This window comes from Bufo gargarizans, chromosome 1, assembly GCF_014858855.1.
Source record: "Bufo gargarizans isolate SCDJY-AF-19 chromosome 1, ASM1485885v1, whole genome shotgun sequence".
Lineage (NCBI taxonomy): Eukaryota > Metazoa > Chordata > Amphibia > Anura > Bufonidae > Bufo > Bufo gargarizans.
The window spans coordinates 369,070,147-369,090,751 of record NC_058080.1 but is presented as its reverse complement, the minus strand read 5'-3'; the positions used below and the strand labels follow the sequence as shown (position 1 = coordinate 369,090,751).

The window sequence follows — 20,605 nt, the reverse complement described above, 5'->3', positions numbered from 1 at the left end:
GCCGACTATGATGGAGTTCGTTCCGTTTCTGTTTAGGATCTCTCTTTATACCAGACAAAAAAGTGCTGCATATAAGGCTTTTTGTCTAAGATGGAAAAATGAATCCAGCCAGCAGTGGAGGCAATATGGACAATCACAGTACATTACTAAGTGGCTTGTATTAACTTTCTCTAATCTCTACATGATGAATGCTATGTGCTGAAGTGAGAGGCGAGCTAGGTCAGGATTTGAGGGGAACCATCTCTATTTATGTAGAGTACATTTTAGGCACGTTTAAAATGGTGTACTACTGGTTAGGATTCTGTAGGTGCACTGGGGTGACATGGTTTAGCACTGGCACGGTGTGCTGGAGGTACAGTACATTTTTTCGCTGTTATGAAAGGTATATGTAAAGCTTGTGAGGTGCGCTTGTAAAAGTGTGGGAGTAGTCTGGAGGTACATGGGGGACCAGATGTGTTGCCTATACAAATCACTGACATGGGCAAGAATACGTTGTTCTGACCAGATAAAAAAGGTCCTGTTTGAAAGAGTGTGACGTGCCCTACAATGCTGTTTACTTTACTATTGTTAATTCTGTTAACAGACTCCCTTTAAAACATATTTTTTTATAGGGATAACCATAATTTGTGGTTAAATAAATGTTATATTTTAGATCAATAAAATGTGTAAACATTTCAAATAACTGTCTTCTTTTTTTTTTGTTGTAAATTATCCAGTTTTAGTTTGTTGTTTTTTTTATTTATCAAATATTAGGTCGCACTACTGTGTGGGGTGGCGCAGGATGGGTGCTCTCAGCCAACAGATTCACCCAATCTATAAGCTACAATAATATTACAAAGAAAGGGCTGGGCGTTCTCTATATCTAGAGTCAATGGTACTTTTATTCAATAATAAAATATACTATGTGATAGTCACAATGTTAAAAACTTAATTATATAATGCACAGGTCTGGCCAGACTAAAATAGTACCTACAAACACTTATACAACCACAAAGTTACTAAAACACATGGTTATCTTGTTGACCAGTCTTCAAATTTCGTATACATTTTCTAATGAAATTTCGGATGAACAAGGAAAATTCAAATAAATAATCACAAGGAAAAGAATATCAGATATTCGATCCAATGTCCAACACCTTTTATATATAATCGTAACTTGTCCAATTTTTCGCTATAAGCTTGGTTAGTCTCTTTGGTCAGTACGATGTAACATCAATACATATCTGTCGATTATATTTTTCATCGCAAATGCTTATTCCATCTATGATTGTTTTGTCTACTCACGTAACAGGTACACGTAGGCGGCTCCGATCAACAGTCCGCGGCGTCCCGCGTGGCAATCAGAGTATGATCTTCCGCCACTGCTTGTAAGTGTGAGTATCGACTTTAGCGTGAAACAAAATTATGCAATGTATCCCAAGATTTCGAGGAAATTTCAACAGATTGTCCTTTAGTATAACAATTTCGGTTTTCACTTACTGGCGCCAGCAGTTTCTTTCTAGTCCACAACTTTGCAGATACACGCGATGCAACCTCAGTGGATTTCCTCCAAACAGGTTCAAAGCTGCAAAGGTTAACAAGGTTGATGATCCTTGTGTTGAATCGGGGGGTCCAGTACCAGACGCGTTTCGGGGCTCTTAGTGGCCCCTTCCTAGTGGCCCCTTCCTCAGCACCACATCGTACTGACCAAAGAGACTAACCAAGCTTATAGCGAAAAATTGGACAAGTTACGATTATATATATAAAAGGACATTGGATCGAATATTTGGATCGCATATCTGATATTCTTTTCCTTGTGATTATTTATTCGAATTTTCCTTGTTCATCCGAATTTTCATTCGAAAATTTATACGAAATTTGAAGACTGGTCAACAAGATAATCATTGTGTTTTAGTAACTTTGTGGTTGTATACAGTTGCAAGAAAAAGTATGTGAACCCTTTGGAATGATATGGATTTCTGCACAAATTGGTCATAAAATGTGATCTGATCTTCATCTAAGTCACAACAATAGACAATCACAGTCTGCTTAAACTAATAACACACAAATAATTAAATGTTACCATGTTTTTATTGAACACACCATGTAAACATTCACAGTGCAGTTGGAAAAAGTATGTGAACCCCTAGACTAATGACATCTCCAAGAGCTAAATGAAGTGAGGTGTCAGCGAACTGGAGTCCAATCAATGAGATGAGATTGGAGGTGTTGGTTACAGCTGCCCTGCCCTATAAAAAACACACACTAGTTCTGGGTTTGCTTTTCACAAGAAGCATTGCCTGATGTGAATGTTACCTCGCACAAAAGAGCTCTCAGAAGACCTACGATTAAGAATTGTTGACTTACATAAAGCTGGAAAGGGTTATAAAAGTATCTCCAAAAGCCTTGCTGTTAATCAGTCCACGGTAAGACAAATTGTCTATAAATGGAGAAAGTTTAGCTCTGCTGCTACTCTCCATAGGAGTGGCCGTCCTCTAAAGATGACTGCAAGAGCACAGTGCAGACTGCTCAAGGTGAAGACGAATCCTAGAGTGTCAGCTAAAGACTTACAAATGTCTCTGGCATATGTTAACATCCCTGTTAGCCAATCTATGATACGTAAAACACTAAACAAGAATGGATTTCATGAGAGGATACCACAGAGGAAGCCACTGCTGTCCAAAAATAACATTGCTGCAGGTTTACAGTTTGCACAAGAGCACCTGGATGTTCCACAGCAGTACTGGCAAAATATTCTGTGGACAGATGAAACCAACGTTGAGTTGTTTGGAAGAAACACAACACTATGTGTGGAGAAAAAGAGGCACAGCACACCAACATCAAAACCTCATCCCAACTGTGAAGTTTGGTGGTGGGGGCATCATGGTTTGTAGCTGCTTTGCTGCGTCAGGGCCTGGATGGATTGCTATCATCGAAGGAAAAATGAATTCCCAAGTTTATCAAGACATTTTGCAAGAGAACTTAAGGCCATCTGTCCACCAGCTGAAGCTCAACAGAAGATGGGTGTTGCAACAGGACAACGACCCAAAGCATAGAAGTAAATCAACAACAGAATGGCTTAAACAGAAGAAAATACGCCTTCTGGAGTGGCCCAGTCAGAGTCCTGACCTCAACCCGATTGAGATGCTGTGGCATGACCTCAAGAAAGCGATTCACACCAGACATCCCAAGAATATTGCTGAACTGAAACAGTTCTGTAAAGAGGAATGGTCAAGAATTACTCCTGACCGTTGTGCACGTCTGATCTGCAACTACAGGAAACGTTTGGCTGAAGTTATATACATAGTATATTTTATTATTGAATAAAAGTACCATTGACTTTTTTTCTTTTTTATAACTATATATTTTGGAAATCTGTAGCCGTGCATGTGTCTACAATGGCACACTATGGGGGAATTGATCATGAGGAGAATAATTGAAGTCAGTTTGTTTGAGTCTGTGTTGGAGTACTTTATTCCACATTTATCAAATGTCACAGGTTGTTTGATAAATATGGCTTGTTCTTACACCCAACACTTCTGTCTAGTGACGCTCCCCCAGTTTTCCTATTCTTCCCTCCTCCTGGAGTGAGATTGCGACTTTTTTAAAAAGTCGCAATGATAAATCTAGAGTGAAACTCATGAACATAGCTAACCACACCCCCTTTCCATTAATATTACAAAACTGGAGTGAATTGTGTAAAAATGCAAAAAGTCACAAAATTATATTTTGTGTCTATTTGATGCCAGAATTCTGGAGTGAAGTTCTGGTAAGGGTCCATTTACATGTCCGCATGAATGGGTCCGGATCTGTTCCGCAATTATGTGGAATGGGTGCGGACCCATTCATTTTCAATTGGGCCACAAAAGATGCGGACAGCACACTGTGTGCTGTCTGCATCCGCACTTCCGTCCCCGAAAAAATAGTGCTGGCGATGTGTGGAATGCAAAGAAAGCACATTGCTGGTGTCCATGTTTTGCGGATCCGCAATTTGTAGACCGCAAAACACATGCAGATGTATGAATAGACCCCTAATCAGGGTCTATGTATGATGTAACAGACATACACTACTAGGGAGCAGCATCTACTGCTGGGGACTCCCTGCATTGTACAATGCTTTAATCATGTGTCACAGAAAGGAAAATGTTGATGCTTACCTACCCTAACAATGTTCCTAACTGTTTGCACGATTCTTTCTAGTCCACAGTCACTCCTTAAAGGGAGTCTGTCACCTACCTGATTGTTTTCAAACAGGTGACATTGTTCAGTGAGGCACAAAGACATGACACAGATGTTACCCGTGTTTAGTTCTTTAGATGCTTCAAATCGCCCAAAAAGTAGTTTTTATCATATGCTAATGAGCCTTTGCAGGTGCCCAGGGGGGAAAGTTTTCTGAAAGTGCTCAAGTTCCCCCACCTCACTCGCACCAAACTCCGCCCCTCAGTAAGCTCAGGCCAGCCCTGTGGCTCTGTGACATCATATTTCCCTATAGGCTGTTCGCGCATCACTGCCGGGCCCGAGCATGCGTCAATTTCACGCCAGTAACTGGTGCATTCGCACTCCATATCCCTGTACCTCTGCCCACAATGGGCAGAACACTGCGCATGCCCGGGCCCGGCAGTGATGCGCGAACAGCCTATAGGGAAATATGATGTCACAGAGCTGGCCTGAGCTTACTGAGGGGCGGAGTTAGGCGCGAGTGAGGCGGGGGAACTTGGGCACTTTCAGAAAACTCTCCGCCCCTGGGCACTTGCGACTGCTCATTAGCATATGATAAAAACTACTTTTTGGGCGATTTGATGCATTTGAAGAACTAAACACAGGTAACATCTGTGTCATGTCTTTGTGCCCTACTGAACAATGTCATCTGTTTGAAACTGGTCGGGTAGGTGACAGACTCCCTTTAATGAAGTGCTAGAGGGGGAAGGGACAATGGGGTCAAAATGACTAACTAACTAGAGACAGATCGGCCAAAATCAAGTAAAAACAAAGCAGAAACCGATGAGCCAGGTCAAGCCAGGACAGAAACACATGGAATCAGCAGACACAAATCAATAACCAAATTCCACCAGAGTCAATACCAGGAGAGACACACAAGACGTTTCCACTGGCACTCCTGCAATTTCACTCCACAGTGTGCCAGGCAGGGTCACAGCACCCATTTACACAGGCTGTGTGTGTCATTGACTGGACCGCATCACATTCACAAATTCTCACACAATCTATCTGTGCAAAAGAAAACTGGCTTTTTTTTTTTTTTATTTGAGCAAAAACTGCATTTTATACAGCAGGTAATCATGATTACATGCCATTTTGGTGTGTACTTGAGAAAACTTGCATTTCAATATTGCATTTTTATGTGTATATTTAAAATAAAAACGTACACTGGAATATTGCTTGTAGTACAGGAAATGGGTTTCTTGCATCATAGACTGAAATTTGGGGTTTACTAAGAAACAGAGGTACATTTGATTAGGAAATGTTTAGAAGCAGAAAATGACAAAAGACAGGATAAAGGAGGAAAAACCACGTCATCCCACAATGTCAGCGGCCATAGCGGAGGCAGCACTGTCAGACTCAGCAACAGTCTGTATCAAACAGTGACTCCACCTTCTGTTGGCTGGCTGTCATTATAGAGGAAGGAGATGAAAATGTCTAAAGGATGACTGAGCCATCAACAACATTATCTGATAGTGACGTCACCCTAAGTCTTTGCCCCTTCCTATAAAGTTGGCTATTCTATTCTGCCTTCACTGACATCTTATTTCACTGCCGCATCCACCTGTAATGTGTCAGCTCCCATCCAGGATCTGCCCCTACTAAAGGAACAAAATTTGGAAGGCCATATAAAAGAAAAGTCGCTTCTTCATTTCTGAACCACAATCATGATCACCACCATAATATTTTTTAAATTTGTGTAACAACTTACTAGTATATAATAGATGGAAAAGGTCCTTTTGGGGTACAAGAAATAACCACTTTAGTTTGAGTCGGCTAAATCCTATCCTTGAAAGGACCTCAGCAGTATGAATCATTCCTAGTACATAATAGATAGAAAAGGTCCTTTAGGGGTACGGGAAATAATCACTTCAGTGTGAGTCAGCTAAATCCTATCCTTGAAAAGGACCTCTGCAGTATGACTCCCCCATACTATATAATGGATGGAAAAGTTCCTTTTGGGGTATGGGAAATAGCCACTTCAGTGTGAGCCGGCTAAATCCTATCCTTGATAAGGACCTCAGCAGTATGAATCCTCCATACTCATAATAGAGGGAAAAGGTCCTTTTGGAGTACAGGAAATAGCCACTTCGGTGTGATTCGACTAAATCCTATCCTTGATAAGGACCTCAGCAGTATGAATCCTCCATACTCATAATAGAGGGAAAAGGTCCTTTTGGAGTACGGGAAATAGCCACTGTGAGAGATAGGTTTTTTTTTTTTTTTGTTTTGTTTTTTCTCTCTATATATATGTACTGTAGTACACATTTTTGTCCACTCGATGGCCGGAAACCAAATGTGTGAGCCTCGTGTGCATTTCTTTGTCTTAAGGTCACTGGGGAAGCGGGAGTTAGGTTGCCATTTTTGAATGTGCTAATGAAACTCAGGGATAAAATTAGCAAACTACACCCATTTTGTCAAGTAGCCAATAGTCTTTTCTTAAGGAACTACCCCTTTTGTGATGTCATGTCTGCTATTTAAGTGAATGTATCTTGAATAAAGTTCGCTTCTTGCTCAGGGGGATGAGAAGATGCTTTCATGAAACCAACTTGTGTGTCTGGTCTCATTATGAAAGTAGTATGGTGCACTCATACTTATATTTATAATTGATTTAGCACCACACAAAGAAGATAAGAATCGCCTGACTTGCGATAACAATTTGGCGTCCCTGGGTGGGCAGACAGCTTGCGTAACTTCGGATTCAAACGTAACGAGAGGGTCTTGCGCAAAAACATTAGACAAGGTTACATGCTGCAGCAAGGTAGGAAAGCTTTATTTTCTTACATACCTTCTCTGAGCTTTTTGCCCAGGTAGATTCTCAAGAGTTGAATTGGTGTTATCACGATAGAAGGGTTCAAATTATAGCTGATCTGTCCATTTGAATATTCCTTCTTTGCGTGGTAGGATGTGCTGGAACTAAGTGGGAGTTGATAGAAAGCTGAGTCGGATATTGTGACATAGAATTGGATCTAAGCCAAGCTCTGACGAGAGTTTTGGGGATTCATGAGTAGTGACCAGGGGTCCTCATGATGGGAATTGAGTAGGATTAACACCAATTGCATAATAGAGTGTGTACCCTAATTAGGTTAGATTGCAGCCGAATATCTTTAAAACTGTGTGTTCCGTAGGATAAGATATCGCTTGGATATCTTTAAGACTATATGAGTCCTGAAGGGTTGATAACGGCTGCATATCTTCAGGACTGTGTGTCACTATTAGGAAGAATAATAAGCAATTGGCAGTTATTAAGATTTTGTATCCCTACAGAGGTGAATAGGACCAGGGGTCTTCACCAAAGGAATTGTGGGTTCGATAGTAATCAGATTATCGTTAAATCTTTGTGTAACTGCTCTAGCAGGTTTGATAGTAATCAGATACCGTTTGATCTGTGTGTAACCACAAAATGGGGTAATTCTGATGTTACAGGATATAATGAGGAGATGTTAACAGCGGCTCAGCTAATGCAAGAAAGAGGAAAAGTTTCAGTTAGAAAGTTGAAAGCATTTTTTGTGATACTGTGTAGCAGAGATATCCGGTATTACCCGGAAATAGGTAGACATATGTAAGAGTTCCCCCTAGAGGCTGCATATGGAAACTACATAAGAAGGGAAAAGTTTCAGGTATTAAGTTAAAATCATTCATGCGCGCAATTGATATGCCAGAAACCGGTAGATTAAATGAAAGTTTGTGGATAAGTGTATTGAAGGAAAAAGAGCTGAGTTATGGTGAAAATTGTATATGAAAGTGATTGATAGAAGTTAAAGTAAGTTGGAGAAATGAAATGAGCAGCATTTCTATTGCAAGATGGAGGATTTAAACCCGTAGGGAACAAAGAAAAAAACATTTTGCATCCCATCCCCCTTTCTCAAAAGCTGATCTTGTAGTTCCACAAAAACTCCTATTTTTCCTTCGGTCAGCCCCTCCTCTGCACTCTGCTTTGGAAGGTGCTCCTTTCCAACAGGATCACCTCCCACAGTGCTTCCTGCTCCTTCTATCCCTTCCTTTCCATCCACCTATTGTGCTCTAGTAAAGTCCCCCCGGGGAATTCAACCCCCCTTATGGAGGAGACTGGTAATTGGTAATGCATCTGCAGACTGTGAAGATACTAACGTGTGTTATTTATAGATTTTCCAGACAGGGCTTTATTCATGTTATAGGCTCCATTATTGGATTAGATCCAATAATGTCTGAAAATAACCTTTGCCAATTGTATGTTCCACTATTATAAAATGTGCCTGCAGAGATTATTCCTAGGATGCCAACTGGAAGTGTCCCTGACCAATCCAGTCAATGTAAGGTTGCACCCATTCTAAGTCCTTATTCAGATATGAGTGGATTTCAATCACGGGAAAATGTGAGATTTCTAGCATCATTTAGGGAGTAGTAGTGCCTTCCCACCTCTAAAAATAGAAATAAAAATTCAAATTCACATGACTGTCTTCAATTAATAACCACATTTCTGAGTTTCTGGTAGATAATTTCAGGTTCTTGGAAGATGGATCATCTCGGACAGGATATGCTGTTCCTACTTAATCTGATGTTGTCAAGAAAGAACCGATCCCTCCAGCAATGTTCGTGCAAGAGACAGAGCTGAAGACACTCGCTGAGGTTTGTAAGATTGCTGAGGGTAAGACTGCTAACATCAATATTAAATCCAAGATTTTGTTTGATCCATGGGAAAGCCCATCAATAATGAGCGTATGAAAGATGTTTGATGCCCTGATGCTGCCTGAGAAGGTAAAGGCCAAACTATTACTTGAAGTCTACGCTAAGTGGAAGTCTGTGTGATACATGAGGGCTTAGTTTGTCTTTTTCAGATACAGGCCACTGAGGCTGAAAGGAAACATCAAAGGATAAAGGTAGAAGTGATGATTGAGAATGGACTTTGGAGGGTTGGTAAGAAACTCTTCCTTCAGAGGGCACTCTACCTAAAGAGGATGGGCAAATCAAGAGAGAGAAGGTGTGATTGGGTTCTGTGGCGGATGGCTCCTGGGTTCAACAATGCTGCCACTAGGTTAGTTGAAGGTGAATGCTGTAATAATGATGGGAGAACTATGGGAGTTCCAGGAAGGCATATGCCAAGGTCACCTTACCCATTTCAGAGACTGCGGATTGACTACATTCAGAGCAAAGGTGGAACAGTGTGAATATGTCTATGTTTGTATTGATCTCTTTCCAGGATATTCAGAGATTTGTCCTGTAGCAAAGTCTACAGCTGAAGATACTGACTGAGGTAAGAGTACCTACCCTTGGGGCTTTTCTCCATCCGGTACACACCTAACCAGAAGATAAGCCTAAATCCTTATGAAGTACTCTTTGGGAATGCCCCTAGATTAGGTCTCTTTTTCCCCAACAGCTCCAGATGCAGCATAGTAGTTTTTCAAATTATGTTGTCTGTTGCACAAATTTATTGTGATGGTGTGATGTTATTTATATGGGACTGTATGGTGGAGGGAGGAATATAACTACAGGGGGCACTGCTGGAGTCATTATAAATACTGGGGGCACTTCAGGGTGAGCATTATAACAGTAGGGCGATATATAAATACTGTGGGCACTGTAGGGGTATTATAAATCCAGGAGACAGTATAGGCATTATTATTTCTACTAAGGGCTCTATAGGAGGGGAGCACTATCACTGTTGGGGGCACTGTAGGGGGCAGTATTACTAATGAGGGCATTCTAGAAGGGAATTACTATTGGTGGGACTATGAGAAGCACTATTACTATTGGGACAGTATTTTTTCTTAAGGATAGTATTTGGGGGTATTGGGGAGCACAGCTAGCAGCAGTATAACACTGTGGGGACTCCAGGTTGGGAGATGATGATAGAAAAGTGAGGAAGCTAAGATGTCTGTGTGTCACACTCTGCAGAGATGAGGCGGCTAAAAGAAGTTGTCCGGACCTAGTGGAGAAGATAAGAGAGAAGATCTACATCGGAGGAGACGTCACCTGGGAGGCACTGGATGTGAGAGGTATGTGCTGCTGTATAGCAAGTACAGCAAAATGCATTGTGTGAGGGGAGTGGCGGGGGGGGGGGGGCAACTTAGAGAACTGGGCCATATTCATTGAAGTTTGGGCCCCAGATCTTTTGAGACCCTAGCAACACCCCTGGTATATACAGTGATTTATTATCTGCTGTTATATAAACCTCCTGAATAACATTGCCTGCCTGTACTATCTGTGTGTGCTGACTATTCAGTGTAGGTCTATGAGATATAGCTTTACACTGGTCTCCTAAGAGCTAACAGGGAAGACAGCCTAAAACTGTGTCGCCTAGGAGAACATGTAGACCCTGCAGTGTGAGGGGAAAGCAGCTCTGTGTCACTTATGACTGCCCTCAGACACAGAACAGTGCAGTGTGGTGAGACACCATCCCTTATCCCCCACCAATCACAAGAATGTGACTTGGTGTTTACTGTTTGAATGGAGCAGCAGACACCCACAATACGAGCACTTAGTTATCTCCAGCTGACTCATAGGTGGTAATTTATTAAATAGAAATACGCCTAAATTAGGCATATTTCTGGCACAGATTGCGGCGCAAAGGTCCTTTGTGCTGCAATCTGCAACTTCTCCCCACTCATGCCAGGTCTAAAAAAATGAAGCAAGAAAACCACTGCAATAATATGAAATGGACTGACATAAAGATACCAGATTACTATAAAATAGAGTACAGTGCCTTTAAAGAATAACTGTTGTTTCATGTTTCTCCATAAATGAATAGTACAGGCAAATATAAGAAAATGATCAGAAAAAGATGCTCCTTTCCTGCTCCCCCTGATCTTCACTAACTTATTCACTGCTCAGATCCATCCACGGTGAAGATATATCAGCACTGCTACAGTTACTGTTGCTGCTTCTTAGGGCTACAGAGAGTTATGGAGCAGGAATCCCTTTCTCCATGTCCTGTGTATGGGTAGACATGATTTCAGCTAGTCTCCACCCACCAGCTCAGAAATAAACTGAGAATTACAGTAAGATTGCAGAAGGAAAAACTGCTAAAAATGCAAGAAATTATTTATATTGAAATCTGGAAACAGCATTACAAGCATCCTCATACACATACAACAGCTTAGGCTACTTTCACACTTGCGTTCGGAGCGGATCCATCTGGTGTCTGTACAGACGGATCCGCTCCTATAATGCAAACGCTTTCATCCGTTCAGAACGGATCCGTTTGCATAACTGTTTTTTTCAGATCTGATTTTTCACTTTGGGAAAACTCAGATCCGACAGTATATTCTAACACAGAGGTGTTCCCATGGTGATGGGGACGCTTCAAGTTAGAATATACTAAAAGAACTGTGTACATGAGCGGAACGGAGGCCAAACGGTGCCAAACTGATGCATTCTGAGCGGATCCGCATTGACTCAGAATGTATTGGGGCAGTACGGATCCGTTCGGGGCCGCTTGTGAGAGCCTTTAAACGGAACTCACAAGCAGAGCCCCGAACGCAAGTGTGAAAGTAGCCTTAGTCTGAAAAATTACCTGAAACGATAGGTACACTTTTATCCTTTTTCTTGTTAAATGGGTTCATTCCCTCTACAGCAGGGGTGCACAACGTTTCCTGGTTGGGGGCCACATTGCCAGAATGAACCAATGACGAGGGCCGAAATTAAAATTTAAAGGTGTATTAACAACTGAAATATTGTACTTAGGCATATTGAACACACATTATATACCATTAATGTCTAGTTACACTTCCAGGACTCCCATCTAATGGCAGAAATACATGTAAGCAGCCACAAGACATAAGCATACATGTCTGTTACCAGATGGTTGGGGGCCGCACAGAATGGTACCAAGGGCCGCATGTGGCCCCCGGGCCGCAGGTTGTGCACCCCTGCTCTACAGTGTCACCCATGAGCATACTGAGAAAGGCTGGATTAACACCTAGTTTTTATCTAGCCATCTTTTACTGTTTTTGTTGCATTTTTAAATATGCATTTTTGCGTCCATGTGTCCATGTTGTTTTCTTTTAATCACAGCTTGCTTTGGCTGTGTCATCTTTTTCCTAATTTCCTGGCATATTGCATTCATGCATTAAACACACCATTTGAAAAAAGCCACAAAAGTTTAGCAGAAACACAAAAAAGTTGGAAAAAAAAATGTCAAATTGAAAAAGATTTTTGTACTGAAAAAAAAACACCACACCAAGTTATGTGTGGAGGAAGTCTCATGAAAAAACACATTTACCAACCAAATAATAGCGCAAAAATTTGATTTGAAGGAGTATTCCCATTGTGGCCTTTGATGGCTGAGAACATACAAAATCCATACAGATGTTGTCCTTGGTTGAATTTGTACCCTGGACCCCAGCGCTGTAAGGCACCAGTGCTAACCACTGAGCCACCATTGACCCATTCATTTTAATGGGGCTGCAAAAGATGCGGTGTGCAGTCCGCATCCGTATGTCTATTCTGCGGTGCCCTGGAAAAAAATAGAACATGTCCTATTCTTGTCCTTTTATGGACAAGGATAGGACATTTCTATAGAGGGCAGGATCTTCCATTCCGCAAAATGTGGAACAGACGTGGCCGGTATCCGTCTCTTGCAAAACGGCAATGGCCGTGTGCATGAGCCCTAAGTGTCAACTGTTACTGGTAACTCCCATTCACTGCTATGGAAGTCATGGTAACATCTGTGCACAGCCCACTGTAATTCTCCCTACCCACAACCAATGCTTACTCTAATTATTCCCATTTTGGCCATGAAAGTCTGAGGCGGAAATAACACTTTGAGTGTCTTCACACATGGCATGATTTTGTTTCAGAAATGAAAATGTGTTCTATTCATCGGAATGGTGTTGTTTTGGCGGAAAGCCTCATTCAGATGAATGGAAGAGAATTTTCAGTCACAGATATTTCTGCAAAATCTGCTGCGTGTGAAGGCACTCTAAAGTAGTTGTCCAATGTATTTTTTAATTTCAGTAAACTGCAGGGGGATTGTCAAAATAACAAGCAAACTTATGCTTACCTCCCCAGCTGCCATCCAGCACCACTGCTTCATCCTCTTCCCAGAGCTGCGGCAGGTGACATATTGTTTTAGCTGCAGCCGTGACGTTCCATAGACTCCTGCATCTTATCACTGATCTCAGCAGTCTTGTGCCACACACTGCTGAGGTCAGTGACTGACTGCAAAAGTGTATGGGGGTGTAACTGATGCAGTCAAAACAATATGCCACTGGCTGTAGCCCTGGGGAAGACGAAGAATTGGTGGAGCTGGGAAGTTAAGTGTAAGTTTGATTAATTTGACAGTCCCCCAGCAGTTTACAGAAACTTGGGCTAAACCTGCCACTGTACATGTACGGTGGATGTCAGGTCTTTAAATCTGGTGCCCGCTCAGAAGCTGAGTGGGTGCCATAGCTGGCAGGTGCCTGTTGTATTACACAGCAGACACCAGGTTACAGAGTCGTGGATCAGAGACAACTCAAACCACAGAAGTTTTTCCCTTCAGATGTCATGCATCTGAGTGGTCATTTACTGGAGATAGAAAACAAGAACAGGCGAGATGTTTAGTTGCTATGGCAGCCTGAGATCTTGTGAAGGCTCTCAGTTCTGCCATAGTAAAGTTCCTGTTAAGCCTGCCACAGGAATAGGAACACAGTGATTTTCCCATAGACAGTAATAATAAAAGCAATCTAACAATCATGTTAAAGTCCCCTATGAGAAGAAAACAAATTAAGGTAAAAAATTACAAAAAAATTTAAATGATGCCCTTTCCCAATTTACAACAACAACTAAAAAAATAGACACAATTAGCAATGCCATGTAAAAGTATTTATTCTGCATAATGAATGTGATAATGAAAGAAAATCTAAATGGTTGAATCTTTTTTTGTCTCCCCCAAAAAATGTATAAACAGTGATCAAAAATTCATACATACCCCAAAATAGTATTGCCATAAACTACAGATCACCCCACAAAAATTGTACCCTTAACATAGTATATAAGGCCGAAAAAGACATTTGTCCATCCAGTTCGGCCTGTTATCCTACAAGTTGATCCAGAGGAAAAAAAAACTATGAGGTAGAATCCAATTTTCCCCACTTCCCAAATTTTCCTAGGGGAATAAAAAATTCCTTCCCGACTCCAATCGGGCAATCAGAATAACTCCCTGGATCAACGACCCCTCTCTAGTAGCTATAGCCTGTAATATTATTACGCTCCAGAAATGCATCCTGAATTCCTTAACAGTCTCGTAGATATAAACATAAAAAAGTGATGGGGGTCACAATTAAGTTAACGAATGAAACCCATAAAGCGCCATTACAAAGTACAACTTAAGCAACAACGAGCCTTGATCTGACTCTGTGAACAAAAAAAAAAAAGTTATGGCTCCTGGAAAGCAGGGAGTAAAAAACTAAAAATGGCCGGTCATGGAAGGGGTTAAACACAATGGGGGAAATTTACCAGTCATAAGCCAAAACATGTTCGTGTAAAATGCACCAAATTTATTAAGAAGCGCACACCTCTCCCATTTCGTGCATCTTTGCCTCTGCACGTATCAGAAAATAAAGTCTGCACTATAATCCACTATAATCCTGTCACGGACGGTGTACAGGAAACAAGACAAAGCAACATGCATATATGACTCACTGGATCCAAAGCTAAGGAACCAAAAGGGAGACCCCTGCACCAGACCTAGCACTTTCCCTGGCTGCTCAGCCTATGCAAAGATCCCAAAGGTGGATGGTTGCATATCCACGTACCTCGACTATATAACCCCTGAACACCCTACAATAGTGATGGGACACGACCACCGGCTCCCTACACCAGACACGGAGGGAGTCAGGGTCATCTGGGATCCAGCAAACAGAAAATAACAGATAAATGTACAGCACTTAACTTTGTAGCAGACTGGGAAACAGGATCAGCATGCACACACACTCCAGGAAGAAGTATAAGCCGCCCAGTAAAGCATTATGGGGAGGAATTTAAAGGGAAGCAATCAGTCCAACTACATGACAGCTGAGAGAGGCTAACGAGATGAGGAACTGAATACCACAACAAACAAAACTCAAGGAGGAGGTTCTGAAAGGCCTCTGTCAGAGCTTCTCAGCTGTCTGGTTGTGACAAATCCACATCAATTTCTGTTTTATAGAAAATCTGTTGTACCAACAGTGGCACCATTCCCTCTCATCTTTCACGGCGTGCTTTTCAAACGTGGCAGGAGAGGTTGAAAGTTGAAATTTTAAGCGCAAATATAATGTGCCTCAGAATGTGTGACTTGGATACAGCATAAAACTGGCATGTGTAAATCCAGCTATAATCCAGTATTCAGCAGGGCGTAGGCGCTGAATTATCAGGCTTTCATTGAGTAGATATAAATCTACTTGCAAAGGGAGATGCCTATATCCACATATTAAATGCCAACATGGTTTTCTTATTATAGGTGTCCTATCATGTAGAGCAGGCATGCTCAACCTGCGGCCCTCCAGCTGTTGCAAAACTGCAACTCCCAGCATGCCCGAACTACTTACAGCTATCAGCCTACTGCAGGGCATGGTGGGAATTGTAGTTTTACAACAGCTGGAGAGCCGTAGGTTGAGCATGCCGGATGTAGAGTATACTGAAATGAGAAAATGGGTTTTACTGGTCTATACCTGACGACTGGTTGGTATACTGAGATTCAGTCCCTCGACGGATACATTTACAGCAATGCTTATTCCTGCAAAACGAAGATTACTTCGACCCAAGATTGAAGCTAGAGATTTATTGGGCACCTTTGAAGAAAGAAAGAAAAATGGAATATGACATGTTAAATATTGCCAGCATTGCTCATCTACATGATGTTCATCAAACCTTTAGTTGTGATCAATAGTAAGCAAGCTATTAAACCCACCTTCTTCTTCCAGGTCCCTCGCACACCGGGAACAGCCTCATAAAGTCTGTTGATGGCTTCTCTGTGACATAAAAATAAGCACACATTGTTAAATCTAATCCTTTCAATAACAAAAAGTAAGTATTAAAACAATCATAATGGTTTTTATTCAGCATAACGTTATTGTGTTGTAAATAATCAGGCATATGTTTACACACAGTGGTTATATAGCTTGTTTTTAAGGTTGCAGCATGGTGGTCATATGTGGTACTTTAGCTTTTTTTTTTTTTTTTGCTTTAAAATTCTGCAAAAGTCTGCCTAATGCAAATAGTCTTAAAGGGATTCTGTGACCTGGATTTTAGTGACAGATCTTTTAACATCATCACATCAGTCTGCTCGTTTTGTATTAAAATATACTAGTATTACTACCCTAAGGCCTCTTTCACACGGGCGTCATTTTTTTGGCCCGGCTAAGAGCCGGGTGCGTTGCGGGAAAATGCGCGATTTTTTCTGCGCAAGTGCAAAACATTGTCATGCGTTTTGCACTCGCGTGAGAAAAATCACGCATGTTTGGTACCCAAACCCGAACTTCTTCACAGAAGTTCGGGCTTGGGATTGATGTTCTGAAGATTGTATTATTTTCCCTTATAACATGGTTATAAGGGAAAATAATAGCATTCTGAATACAGAATGCTTAGTATAATAGGGCTGGAAGGGTTAAAAATAATAAAAAAGTTAACTCACCTTCTCCTCTTGTTAGCGTAGATCCCGGTCTGTTCTTTAGCTGTGGGCTGAATGACCTGAGGTGACGTCAGATCACATGCTCCATCACCATGGTGATGGAGCATGTGATCTGACGTCATCAAAGGTCCTTCAGCCACAGCTAAAGAACAGACCGGGATCTACGCTAACAAGAGGAGAAGGTGAGTTAACTTTTTTATTATTTTTAACCCTTTCAGCCCTATTATACTATGCATTCTGTATTCAGAATGCTATTATTTTCCCTTATAACCATGTTATAAGGGAAAATAATACAGTGAATAGACTGTCACCTAGAACCCATGCGTGAAAATCGCACCGCATCCGCACTTGCTTGCGGATGCTTGCGATTTTCACGCAACCCCATTCATTTCTATAGGGCCTGCGTTACGTGAAAAACGCACAAAGAGGAGCATGCTGCGATTTTCACGCAACGCATAAGTGATGCGTGAAAATCACCGCTCGTGTGCACAGCCCCATAGAAATGAATGGGTCAGGATTCAGTGCGGGTGCAATGCGTTCACCGCACGCATCGCACCCGCACGGAAAACTCGCCCGTGTGAAAGGGGCCTAAGTGTTCTCCTTTGTCTAGGAAATCGCTTTTATTAATATGGTAATTACCTGAGTAAGGAGCCCAAGGGGCTGTCCCTCTGGCCATTGGAGCCCAGACGCGCCCCTTCTCCTGGAGCCCAGCACCGCCCCACTGCTAACTTATTCACTCTTTATCGCCGGACGTAATGCGTTTGCTGAGCCATAATCTCGCACATGCAACGTGGATACACATGTCAGCGCCTGGAATCGGCCTCACAGGACGCACTGCACATGCGCAAGCCAGCAATGAGGAGTAAATAAATTAGCAGTAGGGCGGTGCTGGGCCCCAGGAGAAGGGGTGCGTCTGGGCTCCAACGGCCAGAGGGACAGCCCCTTGGGCTCCATATTCTCCATATTCTGAGCCATAGTTTTTTCAGTTTTTGGGTGATTATCTTAGGTAGGGTCTAATTTTTTGCGGGATGAGATGACGGTTTGATTGGCACTATTTTGGGGTGCATATGACTTTTTGATCGCTTGCTATTACCCTTTTTGTGATCTAAGGTGACAAAAATGGCTTTTTTTACACCGTTTTTATTTATATTTTTTACGGTGTTTATCTGAGGGGTTAGGTCATGTGATATTTTTTATAGGAAAGGTTATTACGGCGATACCTAATATGTATACTTTTTTTATTTACTTAAGTTTTACACAATAACAGCTTTTTTAAAACAAAAAAAATGATGTTTTAGTGTCTCCATATTCTGAGCCATAGTTTTTTTATTTTTTGGACGATTGTCTTAGGTAGGGGCTCATTTTTTGCGGGATGAAGTGATAGTTAGATTGGTACTATTTAGGTGGGCATATGCCTTTTTGATCGCTTGCTGTTGTACTTTTAGTGATGTAAGGTGACAAAAAAATGGTTTATTTAGCACAGTTTTTATTTTTTACGGTGTTCATCTGAGGGGTTAGGTTATGTGATATGTTCATAGAGCCGGTCGATACGGACGCGGCGATACCCTATTTTTTGCCAATTTTTTTTACTTTATTTGGGGGAAATGACGTTTTAGTTTTTTTACTTGAAACCTTAAATTTTTTGGGGGCGGGGAAACTTTATTTTTGTCCCACTTTGGGACTTCAACTTTTGGGGGTCTGATCCCCTTTACAATACATTCCAATACATCTGTATTGGAATGCATTGGCTGTATGAGTAATACAGTGTGTATTACTCATACAGCTCCTGCCTGTGAGATCCACGTACCGGTATGTCATGTGTCCTTAAGTACCAGGACATCATGACCTATCGGTACGTCATATGTCCCCAATAGGTTAAAGGAGTTGTCTCACTTCAGCAAATTGTATTTATTATGTAGACAAACAACCACTCCCATGTTGTTGTTTTTTTTTTTTTTACGTTTAAACAGAAAATCACATCCTCATTTTTGCATTATTTGACTTAGATAGGACTAACCATTTTGTCCTTATAATTATGTGTTCCCTAGGAAGCCAGTTTCTCCTTTTCCTGTGCAGATGGAAACTACAAGCAGAGTCTTAAGGAAGATCGTCATCTGCTCTATCTCCATCCCTCAGCAGCTCTTCATTCCTCCCACTACAGCCCTCACCTCCTCCTCCACTCTGGCATAGAATGCTTAGAATCATTAAGCTGCAAGGTAATGTAACCAGATGAAGTCACATGGGTTACACTTAGCAGAAAAATTTGCTATTCTATAAGCCCCCTTATGTTAGGAAATTAAACATAATTCAATCGAATAAGTGTTTTAATGTTTGGAAGTCTGAAAACAGGGTCACATGACCGAGTGACATCACAAGATCCTGTCAGGATGATGAGAATGCAGATTGCCAGGAGGAGGATCAGTGGGTGGGAACAACATTATGGAGGAAACGCCAACCTTCATTTACACTCTCCCACTTCGGACAGCAGCATTCTGGGACTTGTAGGCAAAACTGCAGCAACATTGGAAGGAATTTTAACCCCTTAAGGACCCTTCCATTTTTCACCTTAAGGACCAGGCCATTTTTAGCAAATCTGACGTGTCACTTTATGTGGTAATAACTTTAAAACACTTTGACTTATCCAAGCCATACTGAGATTGTTTTCTCGTCACATATTGTACTTCATGACAGTGATAAAATTGAGTCCAAAAATTTCACTTTTATTTATAAAAAAAATACTAAATTTACCAACAATTTAGAAAAATTTCCACATTTCAATTTCTCTGCTTTTATAATATATAGTAATAACTCCAAAAATAGGTATTACTTTACATTCCCCATATGCCTACTTCATATTTGGATCATTTTGTGAATGCCATTTTATTTTTGTGGACGTTAGAAGGCTTAGAAGTTTAGAAGCAAATCTTGAAACTTTTCAGAAAATTTCCAAAACCCGCTTTTTAGGGACCAGTTCCGTTATGAAGTCATTTGTGAGGCTTACATAATAAAAACCACCCAAAATGACCCCATTCTAGAAACTACACCCCTCAAGGTATTCAAAACTGATTTTACAAACTTTGTTAACCCTTTAGGTGTTCCACAATAATTCATGTAAAATGGAGATGAAATTTCAGAATTTCACTTTTTTGGCAGGTTTTCCATTTTAATAAATTTTTGTACACTAACAAAGCAAGGGTTAAGAGTCAAACAAAACTCAATATTTATTGACCTGATTTTGTAGTTTACAGAAACACCCCATATGTGGTAGCAAACTGCTGTACAAGCACGCGGCATTGCGCAGAAGGAAAGGAAAGCCATATGGTTTTTGGAAAGCAGATTTCACTGGGATAATTTTAAGCTGCCATGTCACATTTGAAGACCCCCTGATGCAACCCTAGAGTAGAAACTCCAAAAAAGTGACCCCATTTTAGAAACTACACCCCTCAAGGTATTCAAAACTGATATTACAAACTTTGCTAACCCTTTAGGTGTTTCACAAGAATTAATGGAAAATGGAGATGAAATTTCAGAATTTCACTTTTTTGGCAGATTTTCCACTTTAATATTTTTTTTCCAACTAACAAAGCAAGGGTTAACAGCAAAACAAAGCTCAATATTTATTTACAGAAACACCCCATATGTAGTCATAAACTGCTTCATGGGCACATGGCATTGTGCAGAAGGAAAGGAACGCCATGTGGTTTTTGGAAAGCAGATTTCACTGGGATCATTTTAAGCTGCCATGTCACATTTGAAGACCCCTTGATGCATCCCTAGAGTAGAAATTCCAAAAAAGTAACCCCATTTTAGAAACTATGCAGTTTTGCTGCTACTATTTTA

The 20,605-nt window shown here is 41.2% G+C and overlaps 1 protein-coding gene across 1 annotated transcript in view; it reads right to left on the bottom strand.

The window, feature by feature from the left end:
• The window catches only part of SHC2 (SHC adaptor protein 2), a 71,972-nt gene that overhangs the window by 37,746 nt on the left and 13,621 nt on the right, over positions 1–20,605 (bottom strand). The window contains exons 3-4 of the mRNA XM_044284551.1: positions 16,046–16,106; positions 15,807–15,926 (exon numbers count right to left, since the gene is read on the bottom strand). Of these exons, the coding sequence (XP_044140486.1) occupies positions 15,807–15,926; positions 16,046–16,106 (181 nt within the window). The remainder of the gene's footprint in view (positions 1–15,806; positions 15,927–16,045; positions 16,107–20,605) is intronic.